Consider the following 20,424-nt stretch of genomic DNA (forward strand, 5'->3'; position numbering starts at 1 on the left):
ACCATTAAAATCCACCATACAGTAATAGATATATGAATTCTCTAAGATTTACTCAAAAATACAGTCCCTTGAAGTTAATAGCTCCACCTGGGGCTATCATGGCGTCGTGATCAACAAAACCAACGGTTCAGGCTGGCTGCTGCGTCGCAGGCAAGCTATGGTGTTGGGAAGACCCACAAACAGTACCTTGGATTTGCAGGGTGTCATCATCCTCGCAGTGAGCTCCGGAGAGCAGTTTCGGTTCCGGAGTCGGTGCGTGGGTCGCCAGGCCCTAGAAGTCACACGCGTTGCGACTCGAACTCCAGGTTGATGAAGTCAGGAGCGCTGGTGTGGATGCCGTCGGGGCTGTGGTGTGAAGTGGGATGATGCGACGTGCAGTGCCCACAGGCCACGGTGCAGGCAGTGGCTCGGTGATGGAGTCCAGCGGCATCAGTGAGACCAGGGCTATGGTGTGAAGAAGGGCGGTGCGACGTGCGGTGTCAGGTCACGGTGCAAGTAGCACCATTGTCTCTGAAGTGCTGTCGGCAGTAGGCCAAAAGCAATGGTGCGGAACAGGAAGGGACAGTGCTTTGTGTGCCTCACAAGCAGTGACCACAGGCCACTGTGCAGGCAGCAGCGCCAGTGTCAGCAGGAGCGGTGTTGTCAAGGAGACCCAGGCTGTGGTGTGAGAAGCGATGCCGGAATGCAGGGCCTACAGGTTGCGGTGCGAGCAGCAGCTCGGTGAAGTCGTCCGATGACTGCCTCAGTGAGACCAGGGTCGCAGTGCAGCTCCATGTGGCATCAGCAGGTCACGATGCAGGCAAGTGGCTTAGTTAGCGGCGGCGCAGTGGTTTCGCCTCTTGAACAGCACAAAACAGTTCCCAGTGCTGCAGGTCGAGGAAACTGAAGTCTTTGGTGTCCCTGAGACTTCCAACAGGAGGCAAGCTCTACTTCAAGCCCTTGGATAACTTTATCAAGCAGGACACAGCAAAATTCACCCGGTTCTCTTTTCAGGCAGAAGCAGCAACTGCAAACCAGTCCAGCAAAGCAACACAGCAAAGGGACATTACTCCTCCTCCAGCTCTTCTCCTGGGCAGAGGTTCTTCTTGATTCCAGAAGGATTGTTAAAGTCTGGGGTTTTAGGTCTTCTTATATTCTGTTCTGCATTTGAAGTTGGCAAACTTCAAAGCAAAGTCTAAAGTGTTTGCCAGATCCTTCCTTGTCCAGGCCAGGACCCAGACACACCAGGGGGTTGGAGACTGCATTGTGTGAGGGTGGGCACAGCCCTTTCAGGTGTAAGTGACCACTCCTCGCTACACCCTAGCTCAGATGGCTCATCAAGATATGCAGGCTACACCCCAGCTCCCTTTGTGTCACTATCTACAGGAGAGGTGTGAACAGCCCAACTGTCAAACTGACCCAGACAGGGAATCCACAAACAGGAAGAGTCACAGAATGGTTCAAGCAAGAAAATGGCTACTTTCTAAAAGTGGCACTTTCAAAAACACAATCTAAAAAACAACTTCACTAAAAGATGTATATTTAAATTGTAAGTTCAGTGACCCCAAACTCCATATTTCTATCTGCCCTCAAAGGGAATCTGCGCTTTAATCATATTTAAAGGCAGCCCCCATGTTAGCCTACGAGGGAGATAGGCCTTGCAACAGTGAAACCCCAATTTGGCAGTATTTCACTGTTAGGACACGTAAAACACACCAGTACATGTCCTACCTTTTAAACACTGCACCCTGCCAGTGGGGCTACCTAGGGCCTACCTTAGGGGTGCCTTGGATGTACCAAAAGGGACGGTTTGGGCCTGGCAAGTGGGTACACTTTCCAGGTCGAATTGGCAGTTTAAAAGCTGCACACACAGACACTGCAGTGGCAGGTCTGAGACATGATTACAGGGCTACTTATGTGGGTGGCACAATCAGTGCCTGCAGACCCACTAGTAGCATTTGATTTACAGGCCATTGGCACCTCTGGTGCATTTTACTAGGGACTTACCAGTAAATCAAATATGCCAATCATAGATAAACCAAACAGTATAATTTACCTAGGGTGCACTTGCAGAGTCCAGTAACCCATAAAAACAGGAGGTCCGCAAGCAAAAAGACAGGGGAGACATGCCAAAAAGCTGCCAGGTCTAACACTCAGTCTCAGACCCCACAATGCCCCGACGACGCATAGTGGTGGTGTTAACTAATAGAACTTGAATGGCGCCCCCCTGAGATGATGGGAGAACGGGCCTCTAGCCAACACTGGCCACATTTATGTGCAGGCTCTACTTTGGCCCACAAACCATTTCAGCCCCTCAGCTCAGACCTAGTGTAGGTGGGGTAATCTTCATACAGGACATGTCTAGCACTGCACTAATGAAGGTTATCCTGTTTGCTATAGACGCACTCAAGTCAAGAAGCAGCATCACTAAAAATGTTCAGTGACCAGCAAAGGAGGTCCTGTCTTCACCAGCCAGCCAGTCCAAGCACAGAAATACAAGTCCACTGGACCAGTACAGTGGAGCCACAGGTAGCAGCATGGTGAAAACTCACACAGAAGTCATCAAAACAAATGGCATTTTGCAAAGAGCTCACAGTTAATTCCTGTCATTCAATGAAGGTTGCTGGCACTAAACTGATTTGCAGATGAAAGGGTCCATTATATACAGGAACATCAGTAAATCCTTTCCACTGAAGGCCAAGAAAACCTAGCTTAAAAACAGTATTTTGAACTGATCCTGCAGGTTGAACAAATATCAGAGGTGAACATTCAGGTTGCACATCTGAACTTCCTCATTCTTGGCGACCCATAAGCAAAGGATAGAATCTTTTTTCCTTTTCAAACAAGGACACCACTTCAATATCACCAATGTTCCAAGCAGGAACTACTACCTCCAACACCAAGGTGTGTGCCGGAGGGCACAGCCTAGCAGAAGGAAGGTGTTCCAGAGAGGAGTGTAGCCCTTTCAAATGAGCTTTATCACCCAGTGATCCGTTGTAATTGTGTCCCATCTGGTGGACTAACAAGACTCTAACCTATCACCAGAAGCTGGTCGAATCTAATGAAGGGCTAAACTGTTTTGAGGCAACACAGCCAGCAGAAGATGGTAAGAACTGGAACTGCAGGTGGTGTTGACACCCCCACAGATTCAGTGTCTCAAAAGAAGATACATATGTTGGGTATTTGGATTTATTGCAAAGCCTGACCGGACTGTAGCTCTGAGGTTTTTGATTTGCTTGTACAACTGCTTTGCCAAGGATTTCAATGTGCAGTCACGATGTCATGCACACCTGTTTTTGAAGCTTTTCAAGGAGAAGCCTACCTTTTATTCAAGCAGTCACTCACCAGCAAAGACAATGTCCACAAGTCGCTTGGACATCTCACAAGAAGTCAGTAGAAAGCATCACAATCTGACAGTAAAGGCTGACACCCATGGCTGTGAATTAAGCCACTGTGTCTAAATAATCTAAGGAGCACTTCAGAATTTCTTTGGAGATGTACCAGATCATGAAGTACATCAGAAAAGAATTTGGCCATGTAGTTGGGGAAACTTAAGTCATTAGTGCAAGCTCTCAGAGTGTGGATATACTGGCTAAGAAGGCACAATAGTCACAGTGCAAATAGCAAGACTACCAAAAGCAAAAATGTTTTGCCATAGAGTTAACCAACCTTAGGCGGTCCATTTGAATAGGACACTGGATAAACTTGTACCTGCTGAGGCTCCAAAAACAGGATACAACAGGAACTTCGACTGATAAGGTTTGGGTCTATCAGTGTACAATTGGCCTGTGGAGAGCCAAATTCAGTAAGTGCAGATCTATGACCCAACACATGCTCCAAGAGTGCTTTGTTAAATGGCAGCAGAGGGTTGAGACTACTTAGGTTAGCAGAAAGTCAATAAAATGTTTGATTTAATCTCTGCAGTAGGCAAGGTCAGTTACACTGCCTCAGTGGTTTAATTTTGTTTCATCCAACAGACAGGAAACAAAACTCAGAAGAATATTTTAAGAGCTAAGGGATTTGGCCTTCTGGAAATCTGTGGAGTCCACTTGCATTCTTAGTGTCCAGAAGAAAGCAAACAACTATTTTGACAGACGGAGTGTCAACCTTAGATTAGTGCTCCAAAAGCTGAATACTTATTAGGCTTGACAAAATCATTTGAACCAGACTTGAAAATACCTTCAGGTGGCTGAATATTTTGGCCCTAGGGTGGGCCTCTACCTAGGTCCAAGTGAAGTAAGCAACAAACCTTTTCCCCCCTTCTTGGATGTCTAGCTTAAGATGGAAGTGGGACACATGAGTATACCCCAATCTAAGGGAGGCATAAGGGGCGAACATGAAAATATTTAGCTTGGTTTACCAGAATGCCTCAATCTGTGCAGGGTCAGCCAATGGAGCTGAAAGCTTTAGATCCATATTGAGTTATGGAATAAACTTCAAGAAAAATCAGTGTCTTGGACTATGTCCAGACTCCCAATTGGCCCTGGAGAGTGAAGATTTCCGTGAGTAAGAGAAACTCTCCTTCCCATTGCTTTCGTGAACTCTTGAAAGACTGCTTCCCCGTTAGGGGACTTAGTGATGGGAAGAGAGGCCGTTTTGGTGTACCCTTTTGGGCACTGTCCAAAAATAAAGTGACCTCCAGTGCAAAAAGTATTTTGGGTTATCAAGCAACAGAAGGGCTAAAGGTGGTGCTCGAAAACAAGACACCATATCTAGATGGAGTGCTGTTCGAATCTGGCCATTTTATTGCATTTGTGATGACTTAAATCCAAAAAGCCTTAGGAGACATTTGGCCCAAATGATGTCTAAAGCTGAAGATTTTTGCCAGTTTAGCACAGAGGAGCCCCAGACAGATGTTGATTAGGCATGGAGAAAGACACTGCCACAGATGGGGCTGTTTGGTCATATCCTGTGCTTGGAAAACTGCAACAGAACTTATAAGTTGGCAATGGGTGGTGTTTAGAGTTACTACTGGAGGAAAAGTTTCCTGATCCAGTATGAAACATGAAGGATATTCATAAGATACGTAAGCTGAGAAGTATTCATCAGAATATGGAATAGTGGGTACATTAGAAAATTAACAGATATGCATTGTCAGGACTTGCAGGTGGACGATAAGATAATGAAAACCTGCAGAGGTGAGCAAGTTACACATTAAGCTACCATCAAGAAACTAGGTTCATGTTTTAAACTCCTTGTAAGCTGCTATAGGGTGTGAGCTTGTGATCCAGCAGCACCATGTTGCACCACCGATGTAAAGTGTGAAATATATGGGGCCTTGAATTAAGACAGACAGCCATGATATTGTTCTTCAAAGTAAACAGCATTGCTCTGGGCAGTTAACACCAATAGGTTTTTGGAACAGACCACAATTCATATAGAATTGGTGATTATCTTGATGTATAGAATGATAAACCTCTCCTCACACCAGACTAACAAATGTTTAAGTAGCTTTAGGTGAATTGCAAGATCAACAGCGTTGAGCAAAGCACATTTGTAACGGAATGTGCCATGCAAAACATGTAAATGATACACAGAAAAAACTAGAGTTTACAATGGAGGAGACCAGGATGTTTCTTTTGGTAGAACACCCATGACAGAATGTATAACAATTTGACCCAAATTTAAATCCTATAAATTTTACTTATATTTTTCTACCCTTATAAATGTTAATTTCGAATTTTGGAACAATTAACCAGATGTAGCTTTATAAAAACTGCAGCATGAGCCATCAAATCCAAGGAACCAGGAAGCATTTTTTTCCAGTAACAATAGACCACATTTATGGCCATTACCATCTTGCAGCTGCGCTCCAAAACACTCTTAATACCAGAAAAACAAGTTACATAACTTTTGTTAACACTCTAGAGGATAACCTACTTAAGCGCAGATTCCTCAACTTAAGATATCTGCCAGGCACCACACTGAATCCGGAGATTGTTTTCGCAGCAATGCTCCATGCCAATAGTGATTTATGGCTCCATGTTAGATTATCACCCTGGGAGTGATGGAGAAGATCCGCATTTAAGCATGACCCCTGCATGCTGATATCAGCTTATCTTTTCCTTTCTGGAAACTTGGATGTGAAGCTTGAACAATTATTGTTAAGAGTGCTGAACACCCATCCTGGGGACGGCAAGGGGTGGTAATTTCAGACAGGTAGCTGGCTGGGCAGTAAGGAATCTGCAGTTTGTTGTATATGCACCAGAAAGAGCGCTACTGAGGGTGGGTTGTACATCTAATAGACACTTCTAACCGTAGCTTCATAACTTTAAAAAGCTACAAAAGCATTACCACCTGAAGATGGGTCTGCGGGAAGGGCTCAGACTAAAATATCTTGCAAAACTGCACAAGCAAAGTATTCTTCCCACCGGACCTTGCTGCCAAGGTAGTAGTGTTTCAGTAGCTCATGGCCGGCCACTCACGTTGCAGCCTGACAGAAGTCAAAAACTGGCACCTCTCAACGCTGCAATAGAAGGCTTGATCCTGGTGCAATGGGCTCGGACATGCTGGGAACTGTCTTGGCCAGTGCGTAGCATATCTTATTGTATGGGACTATTCACTTCAGAGTCCTGTTCTGCACAGTCTTCCCTTTCATCACTTCAGAGAATACCACAAAAAGTTTGTCCACACAATTATGCTTAGTATGATCAGTAAAAGCTCAAAGCCAATTTTAGGGTGGAACCGATTAAACCTCTCCTCTTGAGGGTTAATGAGTAAAGAACCCTGAAAGTGATGGATTGGCAATGTGGGAGTGTCATCTTTTTCTAGAAAGGCCACCAAAGAGCTCCACATCAATCTGCACAGAAAAAAATATAGGACACAGAAACTAACAGCATTTGCAGGTCACTGATGTGACTACCTGATGTGATCGCATTAGGAAGAAAGTCTTTGAGGTCCAGAGACACCACAAGCAGCTAGGCAAAGTTTCAATGGGCATACATATGAGGAGTGTCAGGACCAGGTTGGGACCAGGCATCACAAACTGCTTGGGAGGAAATGTCTGTCAAAGCTTTCATGAACTGCATAGCAGGCAATTTGAACAAGAACTGTTGGTTTGGCAAACAAAGGCCGAAAGGGCTGACAAATAACCTTTCATAGTGCCCACTGCAAGGCCTTGCTGGGTGGAAAAAATTTAAGTCAGGCAGCTTTGCACTTTGCAAATTTCTGTCAGCACTCAGCGTAATTACGCTTGGGCCTGGTACCTGATCTTCAAAACTTTTGGCAGGAGAGACAGTGGACAGAGTCCTTTGATTCAGGTCAGAAATGATCTAACTAGTCTTAGTGGAAATTTCAGGATGCAAAATTACTGGCATTGCATAAGACAATGCTAATCTAACCAGGGCTACCCTTTTACTTACAGAAGGCACCCAGTGCCCCATCGGGATGCAGACTACAGCTGGTCTGCTAGATTACGTCTGCTCACTTTGCTCATTCTGGTGTTTAGGCACCCTGCCAGGTGATTTAAGACCAGAAAGATACCTGGGCACTACAGCTACCTCCAGAGACACAAGGCCACCTGGCACCAAAACCCCACTCCATCCTGATTTTTGAAGCATGGTGGAGTGGGTGTTGTCTTTGAACCCACACCAACCTCCCTATAATGGGTGGAGGGAAGTTGATCAGGGCCAAATGCCCACAGCAGCAGCTAACTGATGTGGAACTAGCCCTCCACTGGAGACCACAGTTTTCTGGTCACCAGCTTCCCTACGTTAACCCCACCTCCGCTCAAAAAACAGTTTTGAGAATTCCATCACTACTCAGTTCTGGGAGGAAAGGGGGCAAAATTGGATTTCTGTTTATAATAATTTTTTTAATGAATTTGAAACTTAAAAGGATTAAATATTATTTAATCAGTAAAACAACATTTAAAAAGGAATTTAACTAAAGTAGTGTTAGGATTACTATTTGTACTGGGATGCTGAGCCTGGCACGCAAAAGTAATACTATGGCCTGAAGCGGAATGAACTGTGTTGCATAGAGAAGAGGTAAACAGCCTTTGGGACGGCCTAATATCCTTCGTCAAGGACCCCAGGAACGATTACTCATTCGCTGCCTGGAAACGGTCCAAACTCAAAGTATACGTGACCGGTGAATACTAGACACTCTGTAGAGTTGGTATGCTTCACTGCATCGTTCTCCAAATGTATTTGAATCAGTCATTCTCATATTGGAAACTCTACCACAAGAGCAAGTAATTGAGCCAATGGATAAAAATTACCACATTGAGGGATTTCTGCTCCAGAACTGCACACATTACAGGTGGAGGAATTATATGAGCTCGGATAATTATGTCAACATTGTCTTAAAATGAAGCACATCCAATCAAAACTGCCCATGCGATCATACAACCTGCAAAATATGGTGTGGCCTACTATAGTGTGAAAAAGTGAGGAGGCTTACAGCTGCTGGGCGGCCTTCATCAAGTGAAGCTTTCTTTAAATCTGACTGATGAAGGCCTGAATCCAGAGGGGGGGGGGGGGGGGGGGGTCACACACGATGTTCTGCTTCACATAAATACTACTGACATTAATTTTTTCTCAGATTAAAAATAAGAGAAATTAAACTGGTTTATAGGTAACAAGGCGATTTTTTTCCAAAGCAGGGCTCAATGCTTCTGTTCTTTGTAGAGTCCGTAATGACTTTTCTTCATATCTGAAGGTTGAACCAAAAGGTTGGATAGCCTGGTTTTTATGACCAAATTTGACACTTCTTCTTGCGCCATGAGTATAAGGGGGAGAAGTACAACTAGGAGAGGGGTGAGAACACTGGTAAAGTAACCAGAGAGTTATTGAATAACATTTCATACACGTGTATTTATTGTGTATTGCTCTCGGATAGTTAATGCAACAACCCTCCATCCCTAGCCGGCAGGGTGAGCTGTGTGGCTGATTATATAACCTGCTGGAAAGAACAGCTCAATATCAAGGCAGGGAGAAATAAAACCAAGTCTACAGAAAATCAATTGATGAAGTTGTGGATCTTTATTGCATTCTTTATTAATGACAAGGAGTTAATGGCTACACAGGAAATCTGACAGCACGGCCTGTGGTCACACTGAATAGTGGATAGAGCCTTAAAAGTGTCTTGTGAAACATGTTGAGCCAAGCAAAAAGTGACAGACATTTTATCACTTCATGCCATTATGCGAATGTGTGTAAAACGACACTGAAATAATTGAGATGCCAAACTTGACCATTTACTGCCCTCTGACTGGCAAGTGCACGGACAGGCATAGACCGATTTGTCTTCAGTGTTTCTGGTGCACCTGCTGTGAACATCCCCGCACATCAGGCTGAATTATGGTGTTCAGGGTATGACTTAAACTGCGACACTAAAAGGGAACCTCCACGAGTTTAAGGTGGAAGCTGCGGCAGTGAGGTCCAACATGGCCGGCGAAGGTGCAAATTACTGCTTAACTGATGAAGACAGCTAGCAAGAACTGCGAGACCCCAGCTTACTCCCATTAAGCTGTAGATCAAATCTGTGACTAAACACTGACAAGAAACACTAGACAGGCTGCAGAAATCGTCTAAAAGCCTTTAAATGCACTGATTCGACAGCACAACCAACCCAAAGCGTAAATCTGTTAGACAATACAGCACTCGCCACTATTTGTCATATTCCTCCATCAAGTAGAGCGGTGTCTGAAGAGCAGTTATCAGTTGCTGCATGGTTGTTCCCACTTGTATTCCATTAGATCTGCCTTGTCTATTTTGGAACAGATCGCTTGTACTTTCTCGATGTTGTGTTGCGTGGATTCTTATTCAGTGGTGTGACCTTAAGCCAAAGCTACAGTGCTGCAATATGTTCTCTTTTGAGCTTTAATATAAAATTAATCCTCAGTCTTAACCGGCTCCACTCCTTTTAATTTGGCGGACAATGGCATACATGCATTTTTCGATCTCCAACCTTTGCAATCTACTCATGGATTGCGTGCTGACATTCCTTGCAAAGGTGCGAGTGCTGTCATGAGTAGTCTAAAAAGTTGTTTCCACTCTTACAGCTTCAAAGCCACCATTCATGTTGAAGACAACTTCCAGAACCAGAACCTCAACGTTTCTCTCTGCACCAGTGATTCACTGACCGACCCAGATACTGGTTCGTTCTCCGCACTATATCTGGACCACCTGCCTTTGAACGACTGGGATGCGGGTCACGGTGTATTACAGCAGAATAGTGGTCGCTCTATGTTTTGCTTCACGTGATCTTGTAATCAACTGATGACTTTTCTCAGATTTTATTTAAAAATAAAAGGTTTGAAAACGGTTGACAGCGCAACAGTATATTGTTGAATTATTAATGGGGGCAAAGTATTTGGACCTTGCAATAGCGGGGATCAAAGTACTATAGTAAACTGAAGTTAAACATGACCTGTCGCAAGGTCGGGAAGTGCTTTGAATTCTACACTCCGGTAACAGGGGAATCCATTGCATTTAGCAAACTGTGGTACATCTTTATAGATTCAGACTATAAACCCTCCACCATTGCCTCAGCAAGACCTCATGGCACCCACCCAAGAAATCCAGCATTTGGTGGAGCACGTTCAACACTTGAGGCGCAAATTATGCTTGAAGGTACAGAGGTGAAGGGAAACATCCTTTGCTATTCTGTTATTTGGAGAAGGTGTGGGACATGATATTTGAGCATTTACCTCAGTATGCCACTAGAAATTCATCCAAATCCTCTCATTCACTAGGAACAAGTGAAGTATTCTAAATAGCAACAAAATAACGTTGCGCGTAGGCAATTACATTTCGAGAGCGGGGGCGGGGGGGGGGGGTAGCAAATTAACCCACACACCACCTTTGAAGTATTTGTTAAATGTGAGAAATTATTCCAGAGCTTAATAAGGACCAGTGGGCTGTGAGATGCAATTCAAAGTACAAGAGATTTTAGCATAAACAAAATCACCGCTAGACCAAGCAGTTGACATTGCGACAAACACGATGTCTCAAGAGAACTTTATATGCATGTTCCTCTGTGCCGAGCATAGAGGTTTCGATGTTGCTCTGATGGGCAAGTGAAGGCAGCATGTGTAAATAGGCATCTCATTATCAAATGCTTAACACTGTCCAGTGGTTGGGAAGGAGTGTGGAATATGCAGCATACTGAGGTAGTGTAGTGGAGTTGAAGATAAAATAAACGGTCAGTCTGTTGGAAGCAGCACCAGTAAAATAACCTCATCCAGATCGATCCAAATCTTGATGCCACAGTAAAAATGTAAGAGACATATCAAGACAAAACAGAACTATTTGGCTGCAATGTGAGAAGAACTTGAGAACAATGAAGGTAACCTTTACCAGGTTTTGGCCTTTTAAATGAGTAGGCCTTTTGGGTCAAGAGAGCAGCAGAGTTGATGGTTTGAGAATTTAGTGTGAGTATAATTTTTACAACACGCCTAATTCTAAAGTTGGTGAAATTAGATCTGAAATGAGGTTGAATGACAAATACCAAAAAATGTTACGTTCACACGCTAAAGATGGAAAATGCAGTAATCGGCTGATCAACAGTTTCAAACTGTGCTCCATCTTTTGAGTTATGTAAATAAAGTACTATTAACAGGTACCAGACTTAATTCAATTTAAAGGGGCTACTATAAGCCCATTAAATTAGATAATAGTACCACCTGTTATTTACACTGCTTAGAAACGCGCACGTGGGGTCTGAAGCCGCATATAAGAATTGTGTTCTAAGAATTTATTATAAATGTTAGTCAAATAAAATCAAAGCTCCCCTTGTACCTCCATCTAATCTCTAGATAGAGCACCCAGCCCTCCAGTGGATGGCAAGGCATGTACTTCATAAATTGCTATGAGAAGCTGATTTGAAGGAGTTTTCGGACTCTCATGCACTGTGTATAATATGTTAGATATGTAGATCTCTGTATTGTATTGGAAAGTCACATTTGTGATTTTACTTCAACATCTACCAACAGCCTAGAAAAAACTCCGACCAAAACAAGTATCAATTGCCTGCACTATGGCATCCTAGAACAAGCTCAGGGATTGTGAGAAGTGGAGGAGGCTGATTTAGCGACTGAAAGGCACTTCAGGGCTGCTAGAGGCAACACTTGCTGTATTGTAAGAAGAAACCCCTTTTCACTGAGGTGCAGTTAAATACTAGTGCTGCTGTCTTGCTAGGACTAGGCAGCACTTAAACATCTATACACGAGGGACAAGATCAGAAGTTTAAAGACTTTGGCCGCAGGTCTGGTGGGAAAATTAGGAAAAACCAGGAGTGTCCACTTCAGTTAGGACCACCCCTAGAGTGTCCAGAGCTGAAGTGACACCCCTCCGTGCAGAATCCTCCATCGTGTTTGAGTAAAGTGACCAATAGGAATGTGTCCCCGTCCCCAAATGGAGTGGACACAGGAAGGGTGTAACCACCCTCAGGGACAGTAGCTAAAGGCTACTCACCTCTGACCCCCTGTAACACCCCTAAATTTAGTATTTAGGAGCACCTCTGATCCCTGCTCACCAGACTCCTGGTGACCCCAAGAAAGGACTGGAGAGCCGACCCCAGCAGTGAAGACTCCATACGACAACTCACTTGGCCCCAGCCCTACCAGCCAGTCTGCAGCTTCAAGACTCCTGCTACAAAAAAGCTATGCATCCTGCAGGACCAGCGACCTCCACAACCCCCTCCCTCCCCCAGGACTGCCTGCCTGCCCAGCAGAGGACCAAGACCTCCAGAGGAGAGTGGCCCTGTCCAGATGAAACCGTCCAAAAAGACTCCAGAACTGCCTGGATCCACAAGCCATGTCCACTCTGCACCCAACGGCCACAGCCCAAGTCCAGGTGGCCCACCGATCCAGAGAAGATCCCCAGGAGATTCCAACCTGGAGTCCATCCTGGGGTGACCCCTCCTGGCCAACACGACGACACCTGTAGCCTGAATTTGGAGGATTCCTCCACCTCCACCTCCACCCCTCCCCACCACCACCAGATCAGACAAAGATTACAGATGCCCAAAGTTACCCATGCAGCGGGCAACTTCTCCTACTTGTCCAACCTTTGGTTTTCTAGAACCGACCCCCTGGAGCCAGGCTGCAGCATCTTGTGACCCCCACCAACCACGTTTCCCCCAAAGAAAACCAGTGAGCCCATTGCAGTATTTGCACCCTGCACCTGGCTGCCCCTGTGCCTCCGAGGGTGTATGTTAAGTGCTGACCTGTGCCCCCCCACCTGACTGACCTAAACCACCCCAGGCCTGTGCCCAGAAACCACAGGAACTTACCAGCAACCTGTGTACTGAGTGCCCCCAGTCCTCACAGGATGCCATTGAAAATCCATCACCAACTTCAACCTCTGCACCGGGCTGGCTCTGTGTTGCTGGTGGTGCACATTTGGGGTGAACTTGAACTCTGACCTGTGGACATCCTATCCCCTGAAGGCTGGGATCGCAAGTAGAGTACTTACCTGTAAACTGTGCCAACACTTTGTCCCATAGGACTGCCTTGGTTCCTATGAGAAATTGCACTGCCAAATTAAAATTGAAAAGGGTTACTTGTAAACTTTATCTGCAAACCCTAAACAAAATACATTTGATACATATGCTTGATACCTACTTACAACTGTACTTACCTGCAACAATGACTATGGTTCTAGTAATAAAATATATTTTTGCTATATAACTGAGGTTAGTCATTGAGTGTGTTCCTCATTTCTTGACTGTGTACAACAAATGCTTTGCACTACCCTCTGATAAGCCTAACTGCTCGACCACACTACCACAAAAGAGAGCATTCGTATTATCTACATTAGCCTTTGTAAAGCCTCTGGGGACCTCCAGTCTTTGTGCACACTGTACCTCTTTTTGGCATAGTATATACTGAGCAAGTTTCCTACATTGGTGGATTAGTGGTGGGGTCTACAACTTTGCTTTTGCTGAACTACTCAGCCAACATCCCGTCACACAACCAAGTTCCAAAATAGGCCCTATTTTAATTTGATTTTTTTTAAATGATATTTTTTCTGAAAGAACTTAAAAGTCCTGCTGGTTAAGTCCCCCTTAGCATTTTTTTTTAAAGTTTTAAAAGTTACTATAGTTAAGGGTAAATAGCTAGTAGTTTAAGTTCCTAAAAGAAATGCCCAAACTTAGTAAAATAATGAGCAGCTCAGATGACACTTTTGTAGAACACAATCTCACCCATTTCCTGCATCTCAAGATGAGAGCTAAGTAATCTCTGTAGTCTCAGAAAAATTATAACTGGCTCCAACACTACCAAGATCCAGCTTCAGGAGCTCTTACCAGAGTTTGCAAAGTCACACCCTACAGAAGAGGATGATACCCTCTCAAATGGGGAAGAAGTTAGGGATCAGGAGGTTGAACTCCCCTCCTAACTAGGGAGGAGAGGGCCTCAATGCCATTGACTCAAAGGATAGTGCTCACTGGATCTGAGACTTCTACAGGGGAGTCTGGTTCCTGTGGGAACACAGGGCAGCCTCAGTGAAGAGGACCTCCTTTTAGCATGGATGGGCAAAAGATTAGCTTTGGAGAGCGCTCCTGGCTATAGAAAGGGAGAGATCAGAAATTGGCCATTAATGGTGGCAGCAAAATAAAACCTACAGACAGAGAGCAATCAGATACCCCTAAAAACCTCAAAGGGATTGTCCAAGTAAGAGGCTGGTGATGACATCAAGTGGTTTACAGCCTTTAAGAGGGCCTGGGGAACCAGAATATTCAAGAAGTCTCACTGGGGCGCTCTCCTTTGGGAACTGTTAAGTGGCAAGTGTAAGGATAGGCTGTTCACACTCACTGGTACAAATGCGGAGTCCTATGACCACGAGAAAGCTACCCTGATTGAGGGCTTTGGCCTCACCACTGAGGATTATAGAATCAGGGTGAGTGGAGGGGGAGTTGACAAAACCTCAAGCCAGTCCTTGGTCGATTCTATAGGTTACTCATTGAAAACACTCAATGGTTAGATAACTGGAAGTGTAGTGCATGACTATGATGGGTTTTATCATTTATTTATGAACAAACTCATTTTGAGTTACGGCTTCAGTGAAAGGTTGCATCAATATCTGGTAGACCTAAGTCCAACTTCTCCCCAAGAACCTGAAAGACCACTGGGTCAAAACTAGGGTGACCACAACTTCCTAACCAAAGAAAGGTTACAAAACCTCCCCAGGAGAAAGTGAGTGACACTCCTAGCAATAAAGAAAAAGTCCTTTGTAGGCCCCGAAAAACCTGTCCAGGTGGGTGGGCCACAAGACACCTCACAAAAGTGGGTACCAGGCTAAAAACTGGGATTCCACTGAGGCATAGTACCACACCAAGGACAATTGTCCCAAAAACAAACCCAGTAGCAAGCCCCCAGAGGCAGCCAGTGTAGCCATTGGGAATGACTCCTCAGATAAGGACGTTCTCATAGCCTTTAACTGGAAAGTGGGCCTCACAAATGAGTTGGAGATTCCAGAGGGGAGTTGACACTTCGACCACCTGCTGGTGAATGGAACTCTGGCCACTGCCCAAGAGATACCTGTGCCAGTCACAATTGTGTGTGGCAGGCTGGTGCTCTCAAACAAGTACATCCCAGGTGAGATAAGGGTTAGCCCAGGGGAGACCACTGATAAGCCTGTAGCGATAGTGCCCCTAGAGATAGCTGGGTCCCTTAGCTGGAGAAGGGTGGTAGTCAGTACAGACCTCTCCCTTGATTGTCTCCTTTAAAGTGACCACCCAGAGGTTGGTCAGAGCCCAAAAGAGGAGCTGGTCCAGGGACAGCCCTATTCCAAGGATTCTGGAGGTGCAGCCCCTGCGGTGTCTAGAGGTAGACCCCAGAAGAAAAAGAGGAAACTGAAGGTTCCAGTAAGCCAAGGAGCTCCTGCTCCGGTAGGGGAGAACTCCAAAGTTGGCACTGGTGAAGTCCAGCCTGACCTACAAGAAGTTCTGGCCATTCAGGCAATTGTTAGGCATGAGTTGGTGGCTCCTCAGCCAACAGAAGAAAGAGTGGAAGGAGTGTGTTTACTACAAGATGTAGCAAACCCCCAATTATAACCCAGCAGACAGGCCCCCCCGAACTCAAAGTACATGAGCTGAGAGTTTGTTTTACCCACCTAACTAGTGTGTGGCTGTCCGCTCTGTGACAGCCTGCCACTAAGACAAGTTTGTGACCCCATGGGGTGGAAGCCTTTGAGGTCTCTGGGTTCAGGAACAAAGGCTGCTCTGGGTGGAGGTGTGAATCACCTCCCCCCAGCAGGTAATGCAACACTTGGAGTGCCTTGGGGGACAATCCAACAGGAGGCCTGCCAACTAGGGGAGAAGCCCACCCCCTGATCCAAGCCCCACTTTGGTGGCAGGTCCAGAAGGAAAATTAGGAAAAACAAGGAGTGCCCACTGCAGCTAGGACCGCTCCTAAGATGTACAGAGTTGAAGCGACCACCCTCTTTGCAGAATCCTCCATCTTGTTTTGGAGGAGTGGGACCAATAGGGCTAAGAATGTGCCCACCCTCCCCAACGGAAGAGGGTACATGGAGTGAGTAGCCACCCTCAGGGACAGTAGCCATTGGCTACTGCACTCTGACCCCTGTAACACCCCTAAATCTAGTATTTAGGGGCACTCCTGAACCTTGCTCACCAGATTCCTGGCAAACTCAAGAAAAGACTGAGGAGCTGACCCCAGCAGTGAAGACCCCAGACAACTGACTTGGCCCCAGCCCTACAAGCCTGTCTGCAGCTTCAAGACTCCTGCTACAAAGAGGCGATACATCCTGCAGGACTAGCAACCTCCACAAACTGAGGCCTGCCTGCCGCAGAGGAGGACCAAGAACTCCAGAAGACAGCAGCCCATCCAGAGGAAACCCACCAAAAGGATGCCAGAAATGACCCTCATCTGCAAGCCCTGTCCATTCTGCACAGATGCCCATGGCACGAGTCCAGGTGGCCCACCAGTCTAGAGAAGGTCCGCAAGTGATTGACCATGAATCCTCCCAGGGTTGACCCCTCCTAGCCAACACAACACCAGACAGCCAGAATCAGGAGGACCCCCCTGATTGAAACCAGATCCGAAGAAGATTGCCTGACACCCAAAAGTACCTCTGCACCCGCAGATCCCTGGCCTTAGGGAATCTGACTGATGGTCTAGCAACATCCAGCGAGCCCCTCTCCTACTTGTCTTGTCTTATCCACTGGCCTGTGTTCTGAAACCCCAGGTGCTTATCTGCAACTTGTGTTCTTCCAAGTGCCCCCAGTCCTCATGGAATTCTATAGAAAGCCCAACACCAACTCAACCTCTGCACCCAGAGGACCCCATATTGCTTGTGGTTTAATTTTGAGCTGAATTTTAACTTTGACCTATGGACATCTAAACCTCTGGAGACTATGATTGTAAGTCAAGTTCTTGCCTGTTAACTGTGCTAATATTTTTCCTCCCCTAGGGCTGCTTTGGTTCCAATGAGAAAATGCACTGTCAACTTTTAAAATAAACATTACTTGTAAACTGTTTTATCTACTAAGTCTAAACAAAGTACATTTTATACATAAGCTTGATACTACTGTAAGTACCTGCAACTAAGACCTTTTGGTGCTAGTATAAAGTAAAAAGGTCTATTTTTGCTTTATAATAAACAGTGGTTTGGAGTTAGTCATTGAAGGTGTGCCTCATTTCCTGACTGTGTGTACACAACAAATGCTTTACACTACCCTTTGATAAGCCTAAATGCTCGACCACACTACGACAAAAGAGCATTAGTATTATCTACTTTAGCCTCTGGGGAACCCCTGGACTCAGTGTACACTATAACTTGTTTTGGTATAGTATATACAGAGCCAGCTTCCTACAGCTGCAACATGCATCTAGAGTTCTGACACGATTAGAAAAGTAGAGGGAAAGTAGACAAATTGAGCTAACAGAACACAAACAAAACCACAAATAAAGCAAATCGTAGATTTTCGCCAATACTTTTGCCCATCTTAGCCGCCCCCCCAATCAGATTAACTAGCTTCGACCTTCAGAATTATAAGTAGACATTGAGCACCCACAACAAGGGAAGATAGGCTACAAGATTATCACAAACTGAATATGTGAATATAAATCGCATATTAAAAAAAGATAAAATTTACTAGGGGCAGCAACTGCGACAGCCAGCTTAATGTTCTCAAGCCTTGAGTCAGTTGCGGTCCTCATACCGGACAGTGCTCTTCTGCCAATGCCCCAGTTCTTAAAACTTCCACCACAGGGACTTACCACATTACCTCATACAGGATTGCTAGAGTGATAGTAACAAATGGGCACATAAGTATTACTTGGTGGTTCATGGGATTTGAGGCAGGCTACTGGGTCGGCCTACACTACCCTTATGATTAAACTCCTCACCAACCCTCAAACTTTAATATTGTACCCTGTAAGTGTGGACAATTTACTTATGTGCGGTCACAAACTAACTCCTTTGACTTGTACAATGTTTATATACTACTTGGAGATGCAATAAACAGACTCTGAGTCCAAAAAAAAGATAAAATTGCAGGAGGGACATTAAGGCAACATGTGGTTAAGTAAATGACGAAGCTTAAGTTAGAGGTCAAACTCACTTGGAAAACCATACAGAATGTTCAATTGACTATGTAAAACTCCAAATTGCATGCAGTTTAAGAGAAGACAGAATAAAAGTTGAGATATCCCTGCAGCAACCAACCAATGAAAGCACAGAAGATAGAGGACAGCTGGCTAGTCAAAGACAAAACTCGCCTTACCCCAGCGTATTGATAAAGCCATTCACGGATCCCTCTGCGTACAATGAGACAATGTCCCCCACGTGCAGGAAACTCGACATCTTGTCGGACATGGTTTAAGGGCATCACCTAAAAATAAAAGAAATGTGTTACTATGGTGACAACATTCTTTTTCAAACAGGTGCTCACAACAAGGTCCATATGCTGTGATATCGAGATGAAGGCAAGTGCAATATTTTTGAAATAAGCCTTCTTCAGAATAGACAATATGAGTGGCATTAGGCAAGCAAATCACACCCACAGCTTAGATGGACATGTTGCATATAGGACACTGATAATACAAAAAAGACCACCAATTAATTTGGGGATGTACCAGTGTACGCTGGTATTTCATTGACTAACAACTGATCAGCATTTCTTCTAATTTTGGAAGAGACATCAATGACTGCAGGAGCAATTTAGAGTTTTAGAACTCAAAGCTCTTCCTCATTCAATCTCTATTGCTATTGGGAAGAAGGAGGCACTGCCCATTTTCAATAAAACCATCCAGATGCAAAGTATGATGCAAATATACTACAGAACATTCACTTGACATTTTCCTACATGGTTGTAGCGACCATGGGATTTTATTGAAATGCCATCATGAAATATGCAACTCAAAACAACTGTGCTCTACTGCACCATCAAACAGACTACTGAGGCTTTTACAAAACTAGGGCTCAAATGGTGCCCGAAACAATGCTTTCATGCAGAAAAGCTTACATGAACTTTGCTTGGTACTTGAGGGGTGCACCCCTTGAAACATTAGGCTCAGGAGCGTCAAGCAATTCTATAGGGTGGATAACAAACATTTTAATTTAAAGCGATGTGCAGCAAATTCAAAATAAATCCTTAAACCACAAGTGGGCAATCCCACAGTTGATCACGAAACTGATTACAAGCTTCTAAACCGCCTAAACTTCCAGAAGCAGAAGTCCTGGTAAGTATTTACTATTTTATTCAACCAAAGAATATTTATTCTACTAATTCCATCATCAAAAGGGAAAGTGGCAAGGTACATTGAGACTCGTGCAAATCACAAAAGCGTAAAGTGTCACCCGGGTGGTGCCTCACCAGGCACTCTTGCTCATGAGTTTGTCATAAGCATAGCCTCCTGTAAAGGAGTGCCAATACTTAAATTGGTACCCTAAAAGGCAGAAAAATTGCCAGCACTGGCAAAATGACTATTGAACAAACCCACATTTTCACAATGGCTCATATATAGACAAGCTTCTCTTTAAATACATTTTAACCTCCTGCCATTTACGTCCTCATCCCCAAAGAGTGTCCTACTATCAATATGTCAACAAGTTAGTACAAAATTATATGATGCCAATGCGCTAAGTAGACAATGCCGAACAGTTCACATCAGACCTGGATGCTTTGACAAATCAATTAAGCACAATAAACAGGAGTATTAAACTGAAATCAAATTGATGTATGCCCCATTACCTTCTAAGAAGGCAGGGGCAGCTCCTGTGCAATGGCGAAGGAGTTGCTGGCTACAAGCTAGCAGCTGAAAAATAAGACATCAGGAGGAGGAGTGGAGTGCACTTAAGCATGCATTTTAGTTTGGCCGCCCATCTTAGGCCGGCCAAACTGACATTCGTAGGTTTCTCCAACCGTTGAAGAAACAGCACAGACTCCAATGCACTGTCAGTGGCAGACCAAGAAGCTCAGACAAATCCTGGCACTGCTCTCATGCTAGGAATGGCATGAAAGCAGCACCAG

General features: G+C 44.8%; 1 protein-coding gene across 5 annotated transcripts in view; it reads right to left on the reverse strand.

Annotated features, from left to right (window-relative positions):
* The window catches only part of ITPR1 (inositol 1,4,5-trisphosphate receptor type 1), a 1,104,774-nt gene that overhangs the window by 978,645 nt on the left and 105,705 nt on the right, over positions 1-20,424 (reverse strand). For all 5 annotated transcript variants that reach the window (XM_069206352.1, XM_069206351.1, XM_069206348.1 and 2 more), the window contains exon 2: positions 18,676-18,783. In XM_069206352.1, coding sequence (XP_069062453.1) covers positions 18,676-18,767 — 92 coding nt within the window. In that variant the 5' untranslated portion in view covers positions 18,768-18,783. The remainder of the gene's footprint in view (positions 1-18,675; positions 18,784-20,424) is intronic.

This window comes from Pleurodeles waltl, chromosome 9 (assembly GCF_031143425.1).
Source record: "Pleurodeles waltl isolate 20211129_DDA chromosome 9, aPleWal1.hap1.20221129, whole genome shotgun sequence".
NCBI classification, from domain to species: Eukaryota; Metazoa; Chordata; class Amphibia; order Caudata; family Salamandridae; genus Pleurodeles; species Pleurodeles waltl.